The following is a 20,552-nucleotide window of genomic DNA, read 5'->3' as shown; positions in this document are numbered from 1 at the left end:
TGTCTTCGGCAAAACCGCCGTAGAGATTTCCAGAGTTTTTGAGCCCAGTGAGGATCTCCCCCTCGGTTTGAGTTCTTATCACACGCACCCTTGCCACACTCGGCATTCTCCATCTCCGCTTCTAGCCGTTCTTTCTGGTGGGAGCTTGTGTAGGTCTCTGGTGATGAGTTGAATTTGCTTCCCCCCCCACCCCCGGTGACTGATAAAACTGGTCACCTGTTCATATGCTTACTGGCCATCTTGTATGTTTAGGTATCTTCTTTCGTGAAGTGTCTGTTTAAGTCTCTCGCCCATTTTTCTCCTGGGTCTGTTTCTTTTTTTTTTTTTTTTTTTTGTATTTTTCTGAAGCTGGAAACGGGGAGAGACAGACAGACAGACTCCCGCATGCTCCCAACCGGGATCCACCCGGCACGCCCACCAGGGGGCGACGCTCTGCCCCTCCGGGGCGTCGCTCTGTTGCGACCAGAGCCACTCTAGTGCCTGGGGCAGAGGCCAAGGAGCCATCCCCAGCGCCCGGGCCATCTTTGCTCCAATGGAGCCTTGGCTGCGGGAGGGGAAGAGAGAGAGAGGAAGGAGGGAGGGGGGTGGAGAAGCAAATGGGCACCACTCCTATGTGCCCTGGCCGGGAATCGAACCCGGGTCCCCCGCACGCCAGGCCGACGCTCTACCGCTGAGCCAACCGGCCAGGGCCCTGGGTCTGTTTCTTAATTGATCTGTAGAAGGTTTTGTTTTTGTTTAATATATATATAAATATATGTTGTTGTTTTTTTATGTGACAGAGACAGTGAGAGACAGAAAGAGGGACATATAGGGACTGACAGGAAGGGAGAGAGATGAGAAGCATCAATTCTTCGTTGTGGCACCTTAGTTATTCATTGATTGCTTTCTCATTATGTGCCTGACTGGGGGGGCTACAACAGAGCGAGCGGGTGACCCTTTGCTCAAGACAGTGACCTTGGGCTCAAGCCACCGACCCCATGCTGGATGAGCCCACGCTCAAGCCAGCGACCTTGGGTTTTGAACCTGGGTCCTCCGCATCCTGGCCCAATGCTCTATCCACTGTGCCACCACCTGGTCAGGCTGAATGTATTCTGCATACAAATTTTTTGTTGGTCCGATGCATGACAGACATCTCTCCCATGTAGTATAAGTATCTTCTCTCCCTTTCTTGCAGTTGCCTTCTGGGAAGCAGAAGCTCTTCATTGTACTATGGTATCATTCATGAATGTTTCCCTTTTATCGTCCATCCCCTCTGCATTCTGGTGGGGAAGTCTTTGCCTGACTTCATTCTCCTTTCCTTTTTAACAATGTAGAAAAGTTTTACGGGAACGCGCCGTCTATAAAACGCCTAATAAACGGTGTACGCAATCTTTCCCCTTTCTCTCCTGGAGGGCCAGTGACGTCTCCTAATCCCAAGCGCTCCTGCCCCATAAAGCCACTTCCTGGGGTCAGCCCTGTTCCCAGAACACGTGTCTCAGGGTCAGAGCGCGTGGAATCAGACACATACCAAGGAGGCGCAGTCCGTCTTTATGGGGCCGGCCGGCAGGTGTGTTCTGTCGAGGGGGGGTGAACAGTAATGGGGATGTGGGGGCTTTTCTGAACCCAAATGCGCCGTGTTCTGCTGGAACCATCACCTGTGTTCGGGGCCGAGAGCAGCCTGGACACCCTTGGAAACTGAGAAGGAGCTGGGGCTTTCCTGCGCTCTTTGTCAAAGCCCGTACTCCCGGCTCCGCTTGCCTGCCCTTTCTCTCCTTCACCTCTGTCCGTCCCACTTAGCAACCTTTCTTTGACACTAGAAGCAGAGCAGACAGCCCGTGTCTTCCGTGCAGATGTTTGAAATTACTTGGAATGCCGGACCTTGGAGCTGAGTTCGACACACCCTTGGCGAGCCCCGCCGTGACTGCCCAGAGCTGCGCGGGGACCCTTGACCCTCACCCTGCCCGGTGTGCACTCCCAGGGCCCTCCAGCCGGGGGAGGGTGACATTGCTTGGCTTCAGCTTGGATTTTGTCGTCCCCCACTCCCCCTGCCCCTGCTATGATTGGGTTTGGCATCTTGGAAACACTCTGTCTTTAAAAGAGACTTAAGTACATCTGGTCTCAATTTTCAGACCACGAGGCAAGGATTTGGGTGCAAGTAGTTTATCTGGGAGGTGATCCCAGGAAGCACAGCGAGGGGCCAGGGACGTGGGAGGGGAGAGGAGAGGCGGCAGGGGTGCACCGACGGGTAGGTGACCACGGGGCCATCCTGCTGCCGGGACTCTGGGACACGGGTGGAACTCACCTCGGAGCTACCCACTCCTGCTCCCACACCCTCGTGGTCCAGGGTCATGCCGTGGCCAAGGTGGCCTCCAGCAGGGAGAGTCTGGAAGCAACAGGCCATGTGTGCAGACACCGTCTGCCCTGAGTCCCACAGGGGAAACCAAGGCAGACAGGAAGGACACTGGCTGTGTCTGCTTCAGTTGTTGTCATCAACTGCCTCGTCCTGGGCACTCTGTCCATGTCTGTTTCCTCTTCCTGTACGTGGGAGTCTGTATTTTTAAATGCCTGTGTTTGCTTTAGAAGAATTGTTTGCATTGTATATATGCGCCCGTTTAGAAGTGAAACTGCTCTGAGAAATGCCTCGCTCCACTGAGCTAGGAGCCAGGTGACCACAGGGGAACTGAAGGTGGTCTCTTGAACCCCCGGGGGGGGCCATGAGTCTTCAATTCTGGGGACTGTATAATGACCAGCCCCCAGTCTCTGGTCCAGAGCTGCCCCTTCCTGCAAGTTCCCCCTGCGGGTGCTGTATCTCCCCGTGTTAAGTGGAAGGAGCCCGTGTGTTCGTGGCTCCTGAAGGGATTCCATGGGAGTGAATGCACAGAAATCTGTTGTGCTAGGGAACCAGTGGAGATGATATACCGTTATAATCCTTTTTTCTTTTCTGACCCCCCTTCCCGATTCAGGACTCCCCTTCTTCCCTTCCCGTTTCAAATCCCACGTGCAGACTGGTCACGGCACCCTGGCGAGCCCCGCTGTGACCCGCATGCGGTGTTCTCCACAGTCACACTCTTCCCTTGTCAGCAGCACCTGATGTGCGCTGGACTGTGGTGCCTGGTGGAAGGGGACACCTCTTGCAAGACCAAGCTGGACCCACCCCTGGATGGCACCGAGTGTGGGGCAGACAAGGTAACCCCGCCTCCCGCCACTTCCGCGACAGGTGGCCCTATGGCCCAGGCACTGGGTGCGTCTCCCGAGAGGCCGGCCACACTGTTTTTGGGAGCCCCTAAAGAATCCGCTGGGTTCCCACCCCACACCACCCCAGAAATGCCCGTGGAGCCCACTCTGGGCAGAGGGCCACTTCCATGATCACATTTTTTATTTTTTGCCTTATAAGATGCAAGAATCATTTACTTACTCTTTTTGTTACATAAACTCCTTTTGTCACACAAGTGGATTTCCCCGACAACCTTGAGCTCCGTAGACCTCAGAGAGACAAATGGATGCCCTCCTCTCATACAGTGGGTTTAATGGGAGCGGCTGTCCTGTCCCCGTGCAGCCAGCAGTCAGGAGCATGAGCCCACAGCCTGGTCTCTGCTTCCAGCGCGTGCTGGGGAATAGGGTCCCCGGGGCCAGGCGTGCTCCCGAGTCCGGCCGCGTGGACTGAGGGAGACACCACGACTAAGCATGCCTCAGTCAGCTCTCCTGTGTCAGGGTTTGGGCCACGTGCATTGGGGAGGTTCATTTTTAGGGGACTGGCTTTCTTTCATCCTCAGAAGGAACCAGGGTGCACCCACTTGGGGCCGGGTCTCCAAGCGCCAGACCCAACCCCAAGTTCGAACCCACAGAGCTAGGGAGCGCGGCCCTTCAGGGAGATGCGCTCACTGTCAGGCCAGTTTGCGGAAGCCCAGGTCTCCTCGGGAGCCCTAGTGGGGCCCATTGCACGTGGAAGTTTAGGGCAGAACCCAATCCCCCAAGGGATGCTGGTGTCAGGTTGAGCGGGTATGGACTGCAGGCAGGCACTGCCCCCTAGTAGTCGGCGTTGACTTAAGTCACACCGAGTGGTGTGGGAGCAGCGTGGGGATTGCAGTGGAGCAGTGTGGGGGGCGGTGTGGGGATTGCATGCAGAGCATGTGGGGATTGCACGCAGAGCAGTGTGTGGGCGGCGTGGGGATTGCAGTGGAGCAGTGTGGGGGGCGGTGTGGGGATTGCATGCAGAGCATGTGGGGATTGCACGCAGAGCAGTGTGTGGGCGGCGTGGGGATTGCAGTGGAGCAGTGTGGGTGGCGGTGTGGGGATTGCATGCAGAGCATGTGGGGATTGCACGCAGAGCAGTGTGTGGGCGGCGTGGGGATTGCAGTGGAGCAGTGTGGGGGGCGGTGTGGGGATTGCATGCAGAGCATGTGGGGATTGCACGCAGAGCAGTGTGTGGGCGGCGTGGGGATTGCAGTGGAGCAGTGTGGGGATTGCATGCAGAGCAGTGTGGGGATTGCACGCAGAGCATGGGATTGCAGTGGAGCAGTGTGTGGGCAGCGTGGGGATTGCAGTGGAGCAGTGTGTGGGCGGTGTGGGGATTGCAGTGGAGCAATGTAAGGGTGGCGTGGGGATTGCACGCAGAGCATGTGGGGATTGCACGCAGAGCAGTGTGTGGGCAGCATGGGGATTGCAGTGGAGCAGTGTGGGGATTGCACGCAGAACATGTGGGGATTGCACGCAGAGCATGTGGGGATTGCACGCAGAACATGTGGGGATTGCACGCAGAGCATGTGGGGATTGCACGCAGAACATGTGGGGATTGCATGCAGAGCATGTGGGGATTGCACGCAGAACATGTGGGGATTGCATGCAGAGCATGTGGGGATTGCACGCAGAACATGTGGGGATTGCATGCAGAGCATGTGGGGATTGCACGCAGAGCATGTGGGGATTGCACGCAGAGCAGTGTGTGGGCGGCGTGGGGATTGCAGTGGAGCAGTGTGGGGGGCAGTGTGGGGATTGCAGTGGAGCAGTGTGGGGGGCAGTGTGGGGATTGCACGCAGAACATGTGGGGATTGCACGCAGAGCATGTGGGGATTGCACGCAGAGCACGTGAGGATTGCACGCAGAACATGTGGGGATTGCACGCAGAGCATGTGGGGATTGCACGCAGAGCATGTGGGGATTGCACGCAGAACATGTGGGGATTGCACGCAGAGCACGTGGGGATTGCACGCAGAGCACGTGGGGATTGCACGCAGAGCACGTGGGGATTGCACGCAGAGCACGTGAGGATTGCACGCAGAGCACGTGGGGATTGCACGCAGAGCACGTGGGGATTGCACGCAGAGCATGTGGGGATTGCACGCAGAGCAGTGTGTGGGCGGCGTGGGGATTGCAGTGGAGCAGTGTGGGGGGCAGTGTGGGGATTGCACGCGAAGCAGTGTGGGGATTGCACACAGAGCAGTGTGGGGGCAGTGTGGGGATTGTTCATGGTCCGCGATGGCTGTGTTTCAGTGGTGCCGCGCTGGAGAGTGCGTGAGCAAGACGCCCATCCCGGAGCACGTGGACGGAGACTGGAGCCCCTGGAGCGTCTGGAGCATGTGCAGCCGCACCTGCGGGACAGGGGCCCGCTTCCGGCAGAGGAAGTGCGACAACCCGCCGTGAGTGCCTTCCGCCCTGCCTTGTTCCCACTGCCTGAGCCGTCTGTCTCCCTCCCAGGGAGACGTGGAGCTTCAGGGGAATGAAACGCTCCAAGGGCCCGGGGCGGCCGGGGCATGGCGTGGTGTCTGTGCCAGGCCTGTGGGGGTGGGCAGAGCTCTTTCTGTGAATGGGGGCGCCCTGTGGGCTGGCTCCCTGCTCCTCACCCGAGCCCTGGTGGAAAGGGTTCCAGAGGCACCGGAGGGCCACCTCCGCCAAGGGTCATCCCAGGGAAGCCTGTGGGCTTGCCGGAGGAGGAGGCCAACCTTGGAGCTGACTGTGGCTGAGTCACAGAGCGTCTGTGGGGTCTGTGTTCTGTTCCTCCACATTGTTTTGAAGCTGTCCTCTTAGAACTGTGTGGCTGGAAATAGTTTTGGATATTTGTTTTAGGTTCTTTTTCTTTAGTTTTTCCCCCCATGGGCTTCCTTGTATCGACCGGAGTGACACCCGACTCCTGTTTACCCCGGCAGGCTGGTTTCTGAGAGCCCAGGGTGAGGTTTTGTGCTCAGTGACAATTCCTTCAGCACACAGGGTTTTTTTTTTCTCTTCTATGCTTGAAATTCCTGATTTTTAAAAAATATTCCTCTAATTGGTCCATTCTAGGTCTCCTGTGTTCTCAGCTGCATCACATTAATTTTGTAAACGAGCACATTATGAATTATGGCTACGTAGGATTGCTTGCTCTCCACAATTAAGTCATGTTGATGTATAATTAGCAAATACCTCTTGTGCTTAAAAAACCCCAATGCCCTGGCTGTCTCCCAGGCCAAATAAATCCCCAGCCCCAGGGTGGGACCCAGGAACTGGATGTTTTAAACCTCTCGGTGATTCCACGGGTCCATGGACAGAGCCTCTGGCTTGAAGAGAAATCTGTGCTCACAGTTAGTCAATACCAGGAACACCATTTACTATGGGTTTTTTTTTTCTAGGAGTGCTGTCAGGATGGGTATCATGTATTTTGTCTTATTAAAATGTTTTCCTGTGGGCCTCAACACGGTGCCTAACACAGGAGAGGTGTTTTATCTTTTAGGAATGACTTCTTAATTGGAAGCATTGAGGATATATTGGGATTTTCCAGAGAAACAGAATGAATAGAGGATTGGTGCATGGGATGGATGATAGATGCATGAATGGATAGATGATGGATAGATGATGGATGGATGGATGATGGATGGATGATGGATGGATGATGGATGGATGGATAGACGATGGATGGATGGATGGATGATGGATGGATGGATGGATGGATGGAGAGATGATGAGTGAATGGATGAATGGGTGGATGGATGGATGATGAATGGACGGATGGATGGATGGATGGATGATGGATAGACAGATGGACAGATAGATGTATTTATTGGCTCGCATGATTATGAGAGCTGAGAAGTCCCATGAGACTCAGGGAAGCCAGTGGTCTGATCGATCAGAGTCTGAAGACCTGACAGCCAGGACCAGAGGAGATGAGAGGAGTTGTCCCAGCGCAGAGAGGGCAGGAGACAAATCCCACCTTCTGTTCCATTCTGGCCCTCAGTGGAGTGGACGGTGTCCACAGCTTTGGGAAGGAGGACCTACTTTTTCAAGCCCACCAATTCAAATGCTAATCTGATCCAGAAATAATGTTTAATCTGGGTATCTTGTGGCCAGTCAAGCTGACACAACATTAACCGTCTCTGATGGGTAAATGATTAGATACCCTACCTAGCTAAATGGTGAGGAGTTAACGGAGAGCAGTTTCAGTTGTGACATTACTCTGTGTCGAGGTTAAAGGAGTTCTCGTCCTCTGACCCTGAGAAGAAAGCTCTGGGTTTGGAACCACAGCCCTGAGCTCTGGGCCTGGCCAGTTGGTGGGTATTGGTCATGTGACCTCAAGGAAGAAGGTAATGCTGTCCTATGGGAGAGGTCGTCTTTGCGTCCCCATCGTACAGATTAGGAACCAAGTCCCAGAGCAGTGAGGTGACTTGCCCAAGGTCACACAGCTGGGTGTGGCGGGCCAGGTTTGGAATTGAGCAGCGGGCTCCACTGCCCCTTCAGACTTGATCGTGGGCCTTCCTGCTTCCTACCCGCCAGCCCCGCCCCCAGGTTTGTCCTCCGCACAAAGCCAGGGACGTCCACAGAAGCCCAAACCCAGCCCTGCCCGTCATTGCCCGCTGCGCTTAGGATAAAAGCCACACTCGGGACCACGGCCTCAGTCTCCCTTTCCTGGGGCTGCCACCGTAAGTGACCACAGGACGGCATCTTCCCTCATAGCTGGGAAACCAGAAGTCTGAAATCAAAGTGTCACCGGGGATGAGGATTGAGTCCTTCCCGAAACTCGGAAGGGGAATCTATTCGGTGCGTCCTTCCTCCCTGCCCCCACCCCCGCTCCTGGTGACCGCTGGCATTCTTCGGCATCCGTGCTTGTAAACTTGTCACTCCAGCCTCTGTCTCCTTCTCTTTGTGTGTTTCTTCTCTTATAAAGACACACGTCATTGGTTTTAGGGTCTGCTCTAATTCGAGATTATTACTTCATATGATCAACAGTTTCTGAATGATATCAACCAAGACTACTTTTCTAATTCAGGTCATACTGGTGGGTTCTAGGTGGGCTGATCTTTAGGTGAAAGGGTCCCCATTCGCCTGCTGCAGCCTCGAAACCTCCTTTCTTTCCTCAGACACGTGCCCCGACCTCTGGATCTCATCAGTGTTCCTCTGCCTCCCCCTATCTCACTTGTGCCCCCCATCGGGGCTCAAGTTCACATCTTTGCGGCAGACAGGCCTCCTCCCCCAACCACCTGGCTCCAGGTGGGCTGCCTGCTTCACACTAACTGCCAGTGAGGTCCCTGTTCAACATTATTTGTGTGTCTGTTCACTGGTTTCCGCTCTGCCCTCCCCACTGGCTTTTGAGCTCCACGAGGGCCACACCTGTTCGGGCGCCATCCCACCTTTGTGCGTCCAGCAGAGTGGCCTCCGTCACATGTGCTGACCACCCTCCTGCTTGATTGCACAGCTGCTGAGACCAAGCCACTTCTCTGCGTGCCCCGTGCCCCCCAGAACCCCTCAAAACGTGAAGGTTGTCACGCCAAGAAGGTGGCCCAGGTAGACTTGGTACCACCTTGCTTCCCTGAGGCCCCAGGTGCTGTGAAGAGCCAAGGGGCAGGGTCCAGGTCCCCTGCACACGAGGGTCATCGTTGCTGGGACCCATCCTGCACCAACAAAGCCATAGCTCATGGCTGGGGTGCTCAGTACCCTCTCAGGACGAGCTCTGAGCTCTGACCTGGTCTGGGGTGTCCCAAGGGAGAGTTGCTCCTGGAACATTTACACCCTGGTCATCTGTCCGATCTTTTGAAGGACAGAGTGGCTCTTCTTCCTGTTTCGCGGAGTAATGGCAGGTTTTTCTCTCCTTGTGTCCCGTAGGGTGGCTCACCTTCAAGGAAGCACCCAGGTGAATGGGATGGGGACGGGGACAGGGCTGGCTGCCGCAGTCCTGGTGCCTCCCAGGGGGTGCAGGGCACAGGCAGTGTCTTAACACAGTCCCGGCAGGGCAGCCGTTGTCAGCTGCCTCTGTGTGTGTGTGTGTGTGTGTGTGTGTGTGTGTGTAATGACCTTTGTCAGCTGCCTCTGTGTGTGTGTGTGTGTGTGTGTGTGTAATGACCTGATGTGATGTTGTGTGTGTGTGTGTGTGTGTGTGTAATGACCTGATGTGGTGCTTATTACAAAACACAGCTGATTGGAGTGGCCTGGAGCCAAGCTCTGACCAAAACCACATTCCCTCCCCATTTTAGTCCTTAAATCACCAGGCTCGGCCATGAGATTTCCCAGGGATGTCCACATCTCACGGTTGTATACATCTTGACCTGGAACACTCCCCCTCCCACCTCCAGCCCCCCTCCGCACCATTCCTGGCCCCCGTCCCGTCTTCTGCAGCTGGTTTACGCCCTGTCCAAAAACAATGGCTGGAGTACCCCTCCCCTTTTCTTTCTGCAGTCTTGGTCTTTCCGGCTGTTGGAATTTTCCTTTCTCGCCAGCTGACGGCAAGCCGTTGGGGACCATCCGTGTGGCTGCATCCAGCACTCACGGAGCTTTGGGTGGGAGTTTCCGCCAGAGGCTGCTGGGCAGGAAGGGTCAGCCCTCATTCAGATGCCGGTGCCCCATTCGAGGGGCGGGCGCGGGTCTGGCGGAGGGCTAGAGAGGCCGGGGTGGGGGTGGGATGGGAAGGCTGGGACACTCGGGTGCTCGCGTGTGAAGAGCCAGCTGTGTGGAAGCCCGGGAAGGGAGGGGCAGTGGAGGGAGCCAGGAACATCGAGGTCAATGGGGAGCAGCACCCGTGAGCCTCGGAAGAGGGGCTGCCTGCTTCCTGAGACTCGCTGGGCCGCGTGGGGGAGTGAAGCCACACGTCTGCGATGGCTTTCTCGTGTCCACAGCGAAACCCCCGGCTGGGTGCTTTCCCTGTGCCCCTGACCTGGTGTCCACATGGCTGGTTTTTAAAAACCCCGCTCTTGACGCTGGGACCCGAGGGTTGCATGTTGCTTGGATGCTTTTCGGCGGAGGCCCTAAGAGGAGAGTGCCTGCTGCCCTGAAGGGGCGCCAGCAGCCCCGTGCGGCTTCTGGAACCCTCCAGCAGTGCCCTGCCCCTGCCACCAGCCACAGGAGCCCCCGGTTCAAGGGCAGGAGGCGGGACTGCGGGCTCCCCGCTGAGCTCGTCTGTGCCCGGGGTGGGGATCCCGCCTGGACCACTGCTGGGACCCGTCTCCTCCAGTCTGTCGTTACTGAATAGAGCAGAGCAAGGAAACAACACGCCACTCAGATGGCCTCTCCCTCCCCCTCTCCCTCCGGCCCCCGTGCGACACGTCCCTCTGTCCTCCCCCGAGATCTGCTGCTGGGTGATGCTGGTCGTCTCTGCAGCCCTTTGCTGCCTCCCTGTTTCTGGGGGACCCGCCCCGGCAGGGACAGCCCAGCCCTGCAGGAACTCGCAGAAGAACTCCCCTTTCTCCCTACACTTCCAGTTTCTCACCAGAGTCCCCTGACCACCTTCTCAGCCTTGTTTTTAAACCCCTGTATTGCAGTGAAACATTCGGCCAGGGTCATGTGTGTGGGGGGCGCACCTGTGCAGGTGCATGTTGGCTCAGCGGGAGGGGTAGCCTCTGGTGTGGGTGTGGGTGACCAGGTGAGGACCAGGTTTTGCAAAGTGGCCATCCTGTCGCCACGGCCCTGTCCTCCACGAACTTCTACATGTTCTCCGTCCTCCCCAATGCTCCGTGGGGTGGGACCTCTCCATTCTGACCGTTCTTGTGGGCATGGAGTTGCCTCTCGCTGGGGTTTTTATTGGTGTTTCCTTGGTAAGCCACCAGGCTGAGCATCGGCGTGTGTCTGTATTTTGGGTGTTCTCACTTGGGAAGTGCCTGCCCCAGCCATTTGGTTTTAGACCTAGCCTTCCCCTTGGTGTGTGTTAGGGTACAAGGAGAAATGAGGGGGTGATATTGGAGAAGCACCTTGAGATGTCCCATCACACCCCAGGTGACGGTGTCAGTGGGCCAGCCTCAAGAGCCCCTGGCCCACCCCCTTCCCAGCCCCACCTCTTGGCTCCACCTCTTAGCCGCTTAGCAGGTGTTGAACATACCTGAGCTCACCTGAAGGATGCAGCCAGGAACTGCTTCTGGTTCTTTGCGCGGACTCAGTGAGGTCACCGTTACCAAGCGCAGGAAGAATGAAGGCCCTCTGGGCACATTAGCTTGTGATCTCTATTGATGATGTCATCACTATGTATTTATTTATTCCTAGGTCCTTATAGCTTCTCACCGATGCCCTTGGTTGAGTGCACTTCGTTTCAGGATGAGGTTTCAACCTGCTGGCACCTCCCCTCCCAGACATTTGGAGGATAAGGTCCTTGTCATCCGCCCTGCTGGCCACAGGGCTGGGGCGTGGGGAACAGACAGCCACCACCACACTTAAAACTCAAATTGACTAAATTGAACCCCAGTTTACCAGTCGAGTTGTCTCCTAGAGGCTGCGACCTTTCCCACAGACTCCCCAAATTTGACCTTGTTCTTTCAAACAGTTTTGCCAGTACAGTTGTCTAGGTGGAGAGACGGATTCCTGGTCCCTCCTGTTGCACTGTCTTCCCTGACGTTACCCTCTGTCTTTTGGTCATTTAAGGATGAATTTCTTTTTTTTTTTTTCCTTCAATTTTTTTTAGGTGAGAGGAGGGGAGATAGACTCCCACATGTGCCCCAACCAGAATCCACCCAGCAACCCCCATCGGGGGACGATGCTCGGGTATTGAGCTATTTTTAGTACCTGAGGCTTATGTGCTCCAACAGAGCTATCCTCAGTGCCCTGGGCCACACTCAAACCAATCGAGCCGCTGGCTGTGGGAGGAGAAGAGAGAGAACAGGGAGAGAAGGAGGCAGGGAGAAGGAGACGGTCACTTCTCCTGTGTGACAGGAGGCAGGAATCGAACCCAGGACATCCGTTTGCTGGGCCCTCACTCTATCCACTGAACCACCAACCAGCCAGGGCCAGGATGAATTCTAATAAGAGAGTTCAATTCATTCTAACTGTTGCTGCTTAAAGACTCGCCCGTGTCAGGTTCTCTGTGGGAGCCTGCAGAGGAGCAGGAAGAGATGGGAGCCCAGGTCAGCATTTCACAAGGTCGGTGGTAAGCAGCGTGGCAGGGACCCAAGCCAGGTCAGGAGAGAGTTCGGGTCGGGAGGGAAAACAGGCTTCAAGGTGAGGTGGCAGATTTGGGGGCCGGGGAAGTGGGGCAGTGAGCGAGATAGGGCGGAGGAGGGGGCTGCAAAGAGATGTTGTCAGTGGGAGAAGGTTGGCCGTGGAGAGAGAGACAGGGTACAAGGTCCAGGACGGAATCACCCCCGAGGCATGCACAGAATCCCACAGCCTCCCTTCCTGCTGGGTCCAGGGCTGCGTCCCGTCGGATCCCTCCACCCGCCTGCTCCGAGGTGTGACGGTGGCTGGCACATGAGGGTCAGTCGGACATATACCCAGAAAACTCCACTGATGGAGGCGGAGGGCGACGGAAGCTCAAACAAAGCCTGATGGCACCTGGAACGTTCATGACGGGACATGGAGGAATCTGTTTATGCCCTCAAGTGTGTAGGAAACACGGCTTTCTTTATCTAGAAACCAACCTAACGTGTGTTTTGGAACCCCGTGTTAGTCCGTGTTGGACTCCCCACCCTGTCAGGAGTTCTTGGCCCCATTTTCCCTGAGGCTGCCTCGGAGTTCATGGAGAATGCATCCTGTCCTCGCCACACGGGGTGACATCTCCCAGAGTTGCCGTAACAAACTCCCTCTATCTGGGTGGCTCAGACAGCAGAGATATATTCTCCCCAAGTTGTGGAGGCTGCAGGTCCAAGGTCAAAGTTTCGGAAGGATCGGCTCCTTCCTGGGCTGGGAGGAACCGTCTCTTCCGTGCCTTTCTTCTGGCGGTTTGCTGGCTGTCTTCAGTGTCCCCTCGCCTGCACAAGCATCACGAGGTGTCTGTCTTCCTCTTCATGCGACACCCTCCCTGTGTGAGCTGGCATTGCTCCAAAGAGGGATATTCTGTTTCTAGACGTAGTATCCAGACCTATATCCTTGACTCACCTTGCCAAGGGGCGGGCTTGGGGGTGTACCGAGAAACGCGTCAAAGGCCTTCATTTTATAGAGGACCAGAGACAACGAGCACCCCCCCCCCCCCAGAATCTCCCGTGGGGTGTTCTTGTCATGGACAGCCAGGTTCTAAGTCTGGATGCAGGACGCAGTGAACGGGTGCTCACCATATTGCATTTCCAGATGACCTACTGTTTTGGAGTAGGAGCTCACCTTACTCAAGTACAACCTCGTCTTAGCTGATCCCTTCCACAGGGGTCCTGTTTCCAAATCGAGTCACATTCTGGGTATCTTCAGCGTAAGAGTTTCAGGAAGGACACAATTCCAGCTGTAACTTCTCACCATCCCTGCCCATCTTTTCTCTCTGGTCCCAGCTGTGGCAGCTCGCCTGCTGCAGAGATGTTCCTCCTGCTGGTCCACGTGGCTCTTTGGGGCAGCCCCTCTCTGTTCAGTCCACGCCGTGCTTTGTGGCACAGGAGTTCGTTCATCTGTCTGCACTTGGCACTCGGGCCCTGGCTCTTAGGGTGCCTGCCTGAAACTCTGTCTTCCCAAGCACACCGTGCGGCCGTTTATTTCTCTTACTTCTGTCTGGCCTTGCTGGTGGTCCAGGCAGGCAGGAGAACAAAAGGTCCCTCTGTTCTCAGACCCCGTAAACCTTTGATGGGTTGCTGTTCCCTAATTTGGAGATCAGAAGTCAGAGCCCCTCCCTGGGGGCACCGTGATGCCCCCTCGCACGTGGACTCGGAGAACACAGCTGGGTCTCTGGAGATGCTTCCAACCCCAGTCTAAGCTCAGAGTGTCTAGGGCCCACGACCACGTCCTTGAGCACACGTGGCCTCAGACTTGCCCACGTAAAGGTTTCAGAACGGAGATCTGACCAGCCTCTCCCCAAAGCCCACCAGCGAGTGACTTAACATACCGACTCTTTTCATTACAAAGTAACTGAGACCCACTCCTTGACTCATCTTGCCAAGGGGCGGGCTTGGGGGTGTACCGAGAAACGCGTCAAAGGCCTTCATTTGATAGAGGACCAGAGACAACGAGCACCACACCCCCCCCCCAGAATCTCCCGTGGGGTGTTCTTGTCATGGACAGCCAGGTTCTCAGTCCGGACGCAGGGCGCAGCCTGCGGACCTTGCTGAACGGGTGCTCCCCATACTGCATTTCCAGATGACCTCGTGTTCCGGTTCCTGGATGCCTTTTCCTGGCGGCTTGCTTAAACACGCTGTCCACGTGGGGCTGGGAATGGGGTTGGGGCTGCTAAGGGGGGTGCTTTGGAAACCTTGCCTGCCCCCCACTTCCAGGCAAGGAGGCCAAAGCGAACGCCCCGCTGTTTCCGCTGCTCGGTTGGTCTGGTTAACGCGGGCCATTCTCTCCCCCCTCACAGCCCCGGGCCTGGAGGTGCGCACTGCCTGGGCACCAGCGTGGAGCACGCCGTCTGTGAGAACTCGCCCTGCCCCAAGGGCCTGCCCAGCTTCCGGGACCAGCAGTGCCAGGCGCACGACCGGCTGAGCAGCAAGAAGGGCCTGCTGACCGCTGCGGTGGTGGACGGTAAAGGGATAGGGCGCGTCCTTCTCCTGCCCGCTTTCCCGAGGACACAAACACCCTCTAGGGAAACCCAGAGGGTGCCCCCCTCCACGCCCCGCAGCCCACCCCAGGAGGACTCCTGTCCTCCTGCCCAACTCCGCCTTGGACCCACTTCTTGAGCAGTGGGATTGGACTCAGATGACCCGGCTCAGTGAGATTTCCCTGAAGCAGCTGCGAGGCAGGCAGCGGCCCAGATCCCTCCAGCGCCCCCGTTTGCAGCCAAGCGAGTGTGCTGGCTCCCTGCCGCTCCCTGCCATGTGCAGGGGTGGGGGTGGGACCCAGCGTGAGGAGGAGGCGGCTGGGCGGGGCCAGGGCCAGGGCCATGGCTCTGTGCCTCTGCCGTGTCCCGGGGTGTCTGGGGGCGATGTGTTCTCGTGTTTCTTTTCTCAGTTCCTTTGGGGTCGGCTCTTCCTCTTCAGTGGGAAGGTTTTGAGGATGGTTTACAGCTTTAGTGAAGAGTATAATAAGCCTAGGGCCCCATTTTCTTCTAAGAGCTTTTCTCCAAGTTAAGGGACTGTGGCCATGGGGCTGTGGCAAGCATTTCTAGTGGCCAGGACCGTCCTGGGCAGTGTTTCCTGTCCTGTAGGATCTGTGATGTCTGTCATGGCTAAGGACCCATGGGATCTTAGGTCCGAACTTTTTAACACTTCAAACTCCATCCATCTCCGGGGAACTTGACCGTGTTCCGACAATGACAATATGGTCCCGTTTACTGAGCTCACACAGGCCAGGCGCAAGTGAGCTCTGCGTCCGTTAACCTCCTTTAACATGCGAAACGGGCTGTGCAGACGGCAAGAGGCCGCAGGTGATGCGACACGTCTCGGCTGCTGGGGCTGACGAGACACAGAGAGGAGGCTGACCCTGGTTCTGGACGCGCTGACTCGGAGAACAGCCGGCGAGCGTCTGGTTTCCGGCACCCAGAGAAGACGGAAAGCATGGCTTCACGGTGCCGAGCGCAGGATCTTCCTCGTGAGAACCGGAGCAGCCCGGCTCTGTGTGGACACAGACTCTCAAGCCCGGCACCCACAGAAGATGGAAAGCGTGGTTTCATGAGTGCCGAGCGCAGGATCTTCCTCGTGAGAACCGGAGCAGCCCGGCTCTGTGTGGACACAGACTCTCAAGCCCGGCACCCACAGAAGATGGAAAGCGTGGTTTCATGAGTGCCGAGCGCAGGATCTTCCTCGTGAGAACCGGAGCAGCCTGGCTCGGTGTGGACACAGACTCTCACGTCCTCCGCAGGGAAGTGGGGTTCCTGTGCTGGGTCTGAAGTCTCTGCCCTGGGATCGCAGTGGTACCTCCGAAACCTGCTTATGAGCTCGAGGGTGCCTCGCTGTGTGGGGACCAGGCCCAGACACCACAGGGAATTAGGGCCTGCAGGTCTCAAATCCAGCAACCTGACCCGTCAACTCTGAACCGACTTATGCAGTGTCATGGGGTGTTCTCAGACCTGGCAGGTCATACAACCCACTCAGCCGTGGGCTTTTCTTAAGCATCTGAGAGCTCCCTGGAAATTTCCTTTCCTTATTTTTGTTTTTTTGGGGGGTTGCTTTTTTTTTCCAAGTGAGAGGAGGGGAGATAGACAGACTCTCATATACACCCTAACCGGGATCCACCCAGCAACCCCCATATGGGGCCATGCTCACAACTGAGCTATTTCTAGCACCTGAGATAGAGGCTCCATGGAGCCATCCTCAACGCCTGGGGCCGATGCACTCGAACCAATCGAGCCATGGCTGCAGGAGAGGAAGAGAGACACAGAAGGGGGAGGGGGAGGGTTGGAAAAGCAGATGGTTGCTTCTCCTGTGAGTTCTGATGAGGAATCAAACCCAGGACATCCACACACTGAGCCAATTGGCCAGGGTCGACATTTCCTGTTTTTTTTTTTTTTAAAGGACACTACCTTTGGGAGCTGTGTGATTCTAGCTGTACATTGTCCCCTCCCCAGTAGACTTCTAAAGCGTAGCCTTTAGCACCCAAGCTTCCCCTGCAGACAGGGAAGAGAGGAGAGCCACCCTCCCAGGAGGAACATGCCTGACCCTCAATGCTGTCTGTCTGGCCGTCCATCGGACATAGGAAAACCCAGGAGGCTTCCAGAGGTCTCAGGCACACGTGGACCCCTAAGCAGGAGGGAGGCAGCACTGGCAGCAGCTGCCACATTCGTGCCTACACCTGCCGCTGTCCCCAGAGTGGCCGAGCACAGAGGTGCTCTGTTGGGTCCTTGCCCGCTTCCTGGGAGCCAGGGGGGGTCAGGCCGAGACCGACTCGCCCTCTCCCATCTCCACGCCGCTCTGTGCGCAGCCCTTGTCCTCCCCTTCCTCTCTCGCTTCGGTGTTTAGTCCTCCTGCCTCGTTGACTCAACGCAGAAACCCCCCTTCCATGTCTGTTTTTCCACCCATTTCTCTAACTCCAGAGTAAACTCCCTCCCCACTGCCTTCTCACCACTGTGGGATGGCTGACCTCCTCAGGTACCGGACTGTCCCCATGGCCGAGGTATGTCACAGAGACCGACGCCTCTGCCCAGGTGCCCCCCTCCCGGCGGCCTTGTGGCGTGGCTACTTGGGGAAGAGGACTGCCTTCCGGGTGTTTTCACCCGCTTGCTTTTTTTGCCTTCTTTTATTATTACTCGTTTCTCCCAAAGCAAGAAATCATGACAGCCAGTGTGCTCCCCCCCCCCCCCCCCCCCCGCCTTTGGTCTGAAAAGCCAACCTCAAGTTTGATCGGGGCGGCCGACCTCCAGGAAGCATTGTGAAGTGGAGACCTCTCACCAAGTTCAGGGCTTTTGTGGAATCGTCAGGACTTCGTCACATAATTCAGTTTCATTTTCTTCTCCGACAGAAACAGGGGCCAGCACTTTAAAAAAAAAAAAAAAAAAGCATTTCGCAAAGCTAAAGACTCAATAATAAATGGCCAGTTCAGAGGGTGGGGGGAGGGGGCGGCGGTTAGGGGGGAGAATACAGATTCTGTGTGTTCCTCGCAGAACGCTCTTTTGTGGAAGGCACAGTTCTCGCGTGGCCACGACAGGCCCGGTTCCTGCGGTCAGGCTCCGGGCCCCTCTGAAGCCCATTATGACTGCCCTATTCATAGCACTGCTATCACTGTGGAATTCTTTGGCGGGTTACCCACAGTTCATGAAAGGAGAAGCTATGTGTTTTCTTTTTTTTTTCCCTCCTATTGAAAAAAGAAAAAAAAGGAAATTCTTGCAAAGGTAGATTTTCCAAGGCAGGACTCAGGACCACAAATCCACACACCACCTCCAACCAAAGACAAAGACTCTCCTTAGAAAATATTTCGGCGTGCACAAGCCTCGACAGAAACCCGTGGCGATGGCTCCTCGCCAAACCCACCCGTCTCTGCTCTCCCCGTGGAATCGCATTTAAGTGGAAACCTTCAAGAGCTCGGGCTGTCCTGGCCAGGCCGGCAGGCCACGTGCCCGCGGAAGTGTTGGAGGGCTTGGCAGAGGCCGCGTCTGGACGCAGATGCACATTCCCGGCTCCTTCTCCCCAGCAGGGCGGACCCCCTCCAGGTCGGAGCCTCCCAGGGGACGGAGAGGAGGACGGGGAGGGTTCTCGGGCTCCCACTCAGCCGGGCTGGCTAGAGTCGCTTAGCAAAAGAGATGGAACGGGTCCTCGGGGCCAGGGTGAGGCTCTGAGGCTGGGGCCTCTGAAGATGTCGGGAGCTGCTCTCCACGTCCAATACCACTGACGAGTCATTCCTTCCTGCCCTCGCTGCAGAAGGCCCACATGCAGGCCGAGGGGTGGCCCCCAGAGCCTACCATGTAAGTCCTTACCCCTTAAACCCAAGTCCTTTGGGTCCAGATGTGGTTCAGAATTTGAGGATTTTATGGGCTAGGTAACAACAGTGCAGCAACCATTTATTACTTAATACCCTCAGTGAGGTCTGGGGAAACACCCCACCGTTGGATACATGGACGCCTCTCCCAGGGAACCCATGAACACCAGTCTCCACTGGGACACTGGGCATGGGACACTGGGCATGACCGACAACCTCCTGTCAGCCAGGGCTGGTCCCGCTGGCCAGTGTGCTCGCCACAGAGGGAAGGAAGTGCTTGCCACGCTCAGAGCTTTTGCAATTCCTGAACTGCAGACAAGGTTGTCTAGACTTTTTTGAGATCCACCAACCGTTAGTGGACACAACATCTCTGTCAGAATTACCATGTTGATGTCCCAGGAGAGAGACTCTGGTCCAGATATGGTCAGATGGCCAATGTTGGCCCAGTCAACTAAGACCTGACTGTGAAGTCACGGTGGGGAAAGAGACTCTGACTGGTCCCACTCACCCACCCAGGACCACTGGAAGGACTCACGAGGTTGACTCGTGGTGCAGACACAGGTCCCAGCGGAGGCAACACAGAGGTGTTGGTATTTCTTTCTCTGCAGATTCCTTTGCAAAATCACGGCCTGCACCCTGCGTGGCCCGCATGTCCTTTCTCATATCAACATTCACCCCTCTCTCCCTCCTCAGATAAGCCGTGTGAACTGTACTGCTCACCCCTGGGGAAGGAGTCTCCGCTGCTGGTGGCCGAGAGGGTCCTGGATGGCACGCCCTGCGGGCCCTACGAGACCGACCTCTGTGTCCACGGCAGTTGCCAGGTGACGTGCTTTCTTTGTGTCCTCAGTGGGGCTCCGAAGGGGAGGCTCCCTCTCTCCAGAGTGGCTCGGCCTGGGGCAGGGGCCTTGGGACACCCGCGAGAGTGGGTTTTCTGAGAAAGGTGCCGGGGTGCTGCCTCCCACAGTCTGGCACCCCTCCTACAGGGTCACCAGCAGGCCAGCCTGGAGATGAGGTTCTGAAATGTTCAAAAAATGTTGAAGTAACTTCAGACGTTGTGACTGAGGGACGAGCAGGTGCAATGCTGAGAGACTAGACTGGGTTACAAAACAAATAGAACCGAGCAGGTTCCTGTGCGAGTGGGACCCAGGGGGTACACAGGTCTGGCTTTGGGGGACCATTCCACCCACTGGGATATAGTCCCCATCCCCATCCCCATGTTGGATGTCTGCTGTCTGTGACTCATCAGAACAATGATAAATGTCCTTTAAGGAGACAGAAGGGGAAGGGGGAGGGTGCCCGCGCTTGGGGCCCCCCTGTGGCCAGGTCCTCCCGCCCTGGCGGGACTTAGGAGACTCCGCTGCTCTCTGCCTGTCAGCAGGGCACCCTCCTGAGTGCAGCAGCGGGGGGCCGGGAGTGGCCCAGGGGATGCCCCCTGGACGGTGCCATGTGTGCCTCATTTCCTGGTGACTCAGTGCAGTCCGAGCCTGTCATGTGAGAGCCCCAGAAAGCCCTCTCCGCCCAACCTCAGACGCACGCTGTCATTACCCTTGTGGCCAAGCTTTCTCAGCTGTGTCCTCGGCAAGTGAGCCACCCAGAGTTGGAGGACACAGCACCTCCCCACACCCCAAGCCTTGAGCAGGCAGGCGGGGGTCAGGTCTATGGGCGTTTGATGTAGAAAGGAAAACCAGGTCTTACCTCTGACTTCTGCCTCTCCTTGTGTGGCCTTCCCTGACTTGCGTGAGACCAAGCAAGGGGTCCACTCACCAAGGGCCACAGAAGGGTCTTCCGATTCCACCAGGAGAAAAGCCCCCAGGAGTCATGTGGCTACAGATGAGTCAATGTCCCCACTCCTCCTGAAGTTGACACCATCTCTCATCCTCAGTTTCAGCAAAATAGTAAAAAACAAACAAACAAAAAAACCCAAAAAACAAAAAGCC

At 56.5% G+C, this 20,552-nt stretch overlaps 1 protein-coding gene across 3 annotated transcripts in view; it reads left to right on the top strand.

Annotated features, from left to right (window-relative positions):
* The window catches only part of ADAMTS17 (ADAM metallopeptidase with thrombospondin type 1 motif 17), a 209,465-nt gene that overhangs the window by 119,080 nt on the left and 69,833 nt on the right, over window positions 1-20,552 (top strand). The window contains exons 11-14 of one of the 3 annotated variants that reach the window (XM_066355081.1): window positions 3,064-3,165; window positions 5,470-5,615; window positions 14,627-14,790; window positions 19,309-19,436. In XM_066355081.1, the coding sequence (XP_066211178.1) occupies window positions 3,064-3,165; window positions 5,470-5,615; window positions 14,627-14,790; window positions 19,309-19,436 (540 nt within the window). Of the gene's footprint in view, window positions 1-3,060; window positions 3,166-5,469; window positions 5,616-14,626; window positions 14,791-19,308; window positions 19,437-20,552 lie in introns of all 3 variants that reach the window. The other 2 variants (XM_066355080.1, XM_066355082.1) reach the window with 2 other exon arrangements.

Source organism: Saccopteryx leptura, chromosome 13 (assembly GCF_036850995.1).
Source record: "Saccopteryx leptura isolate mSacLep1 chromosome 13, mSacLep1_pri_phased_curated, whole genome shotgun sequence".
Classification (NCBI taxonomy): domain Eukaryota; kingdom Metazoa; phylum Chordata; class Mammalia; order Chiroptera; family Emballonuridae; genus Saccopteryx; species Saccopteryx leptura.
Note: the sequence above shows the minus strand (reverse complement) of the source record. Positions and strands in the feature narration are given on the sequence as shown.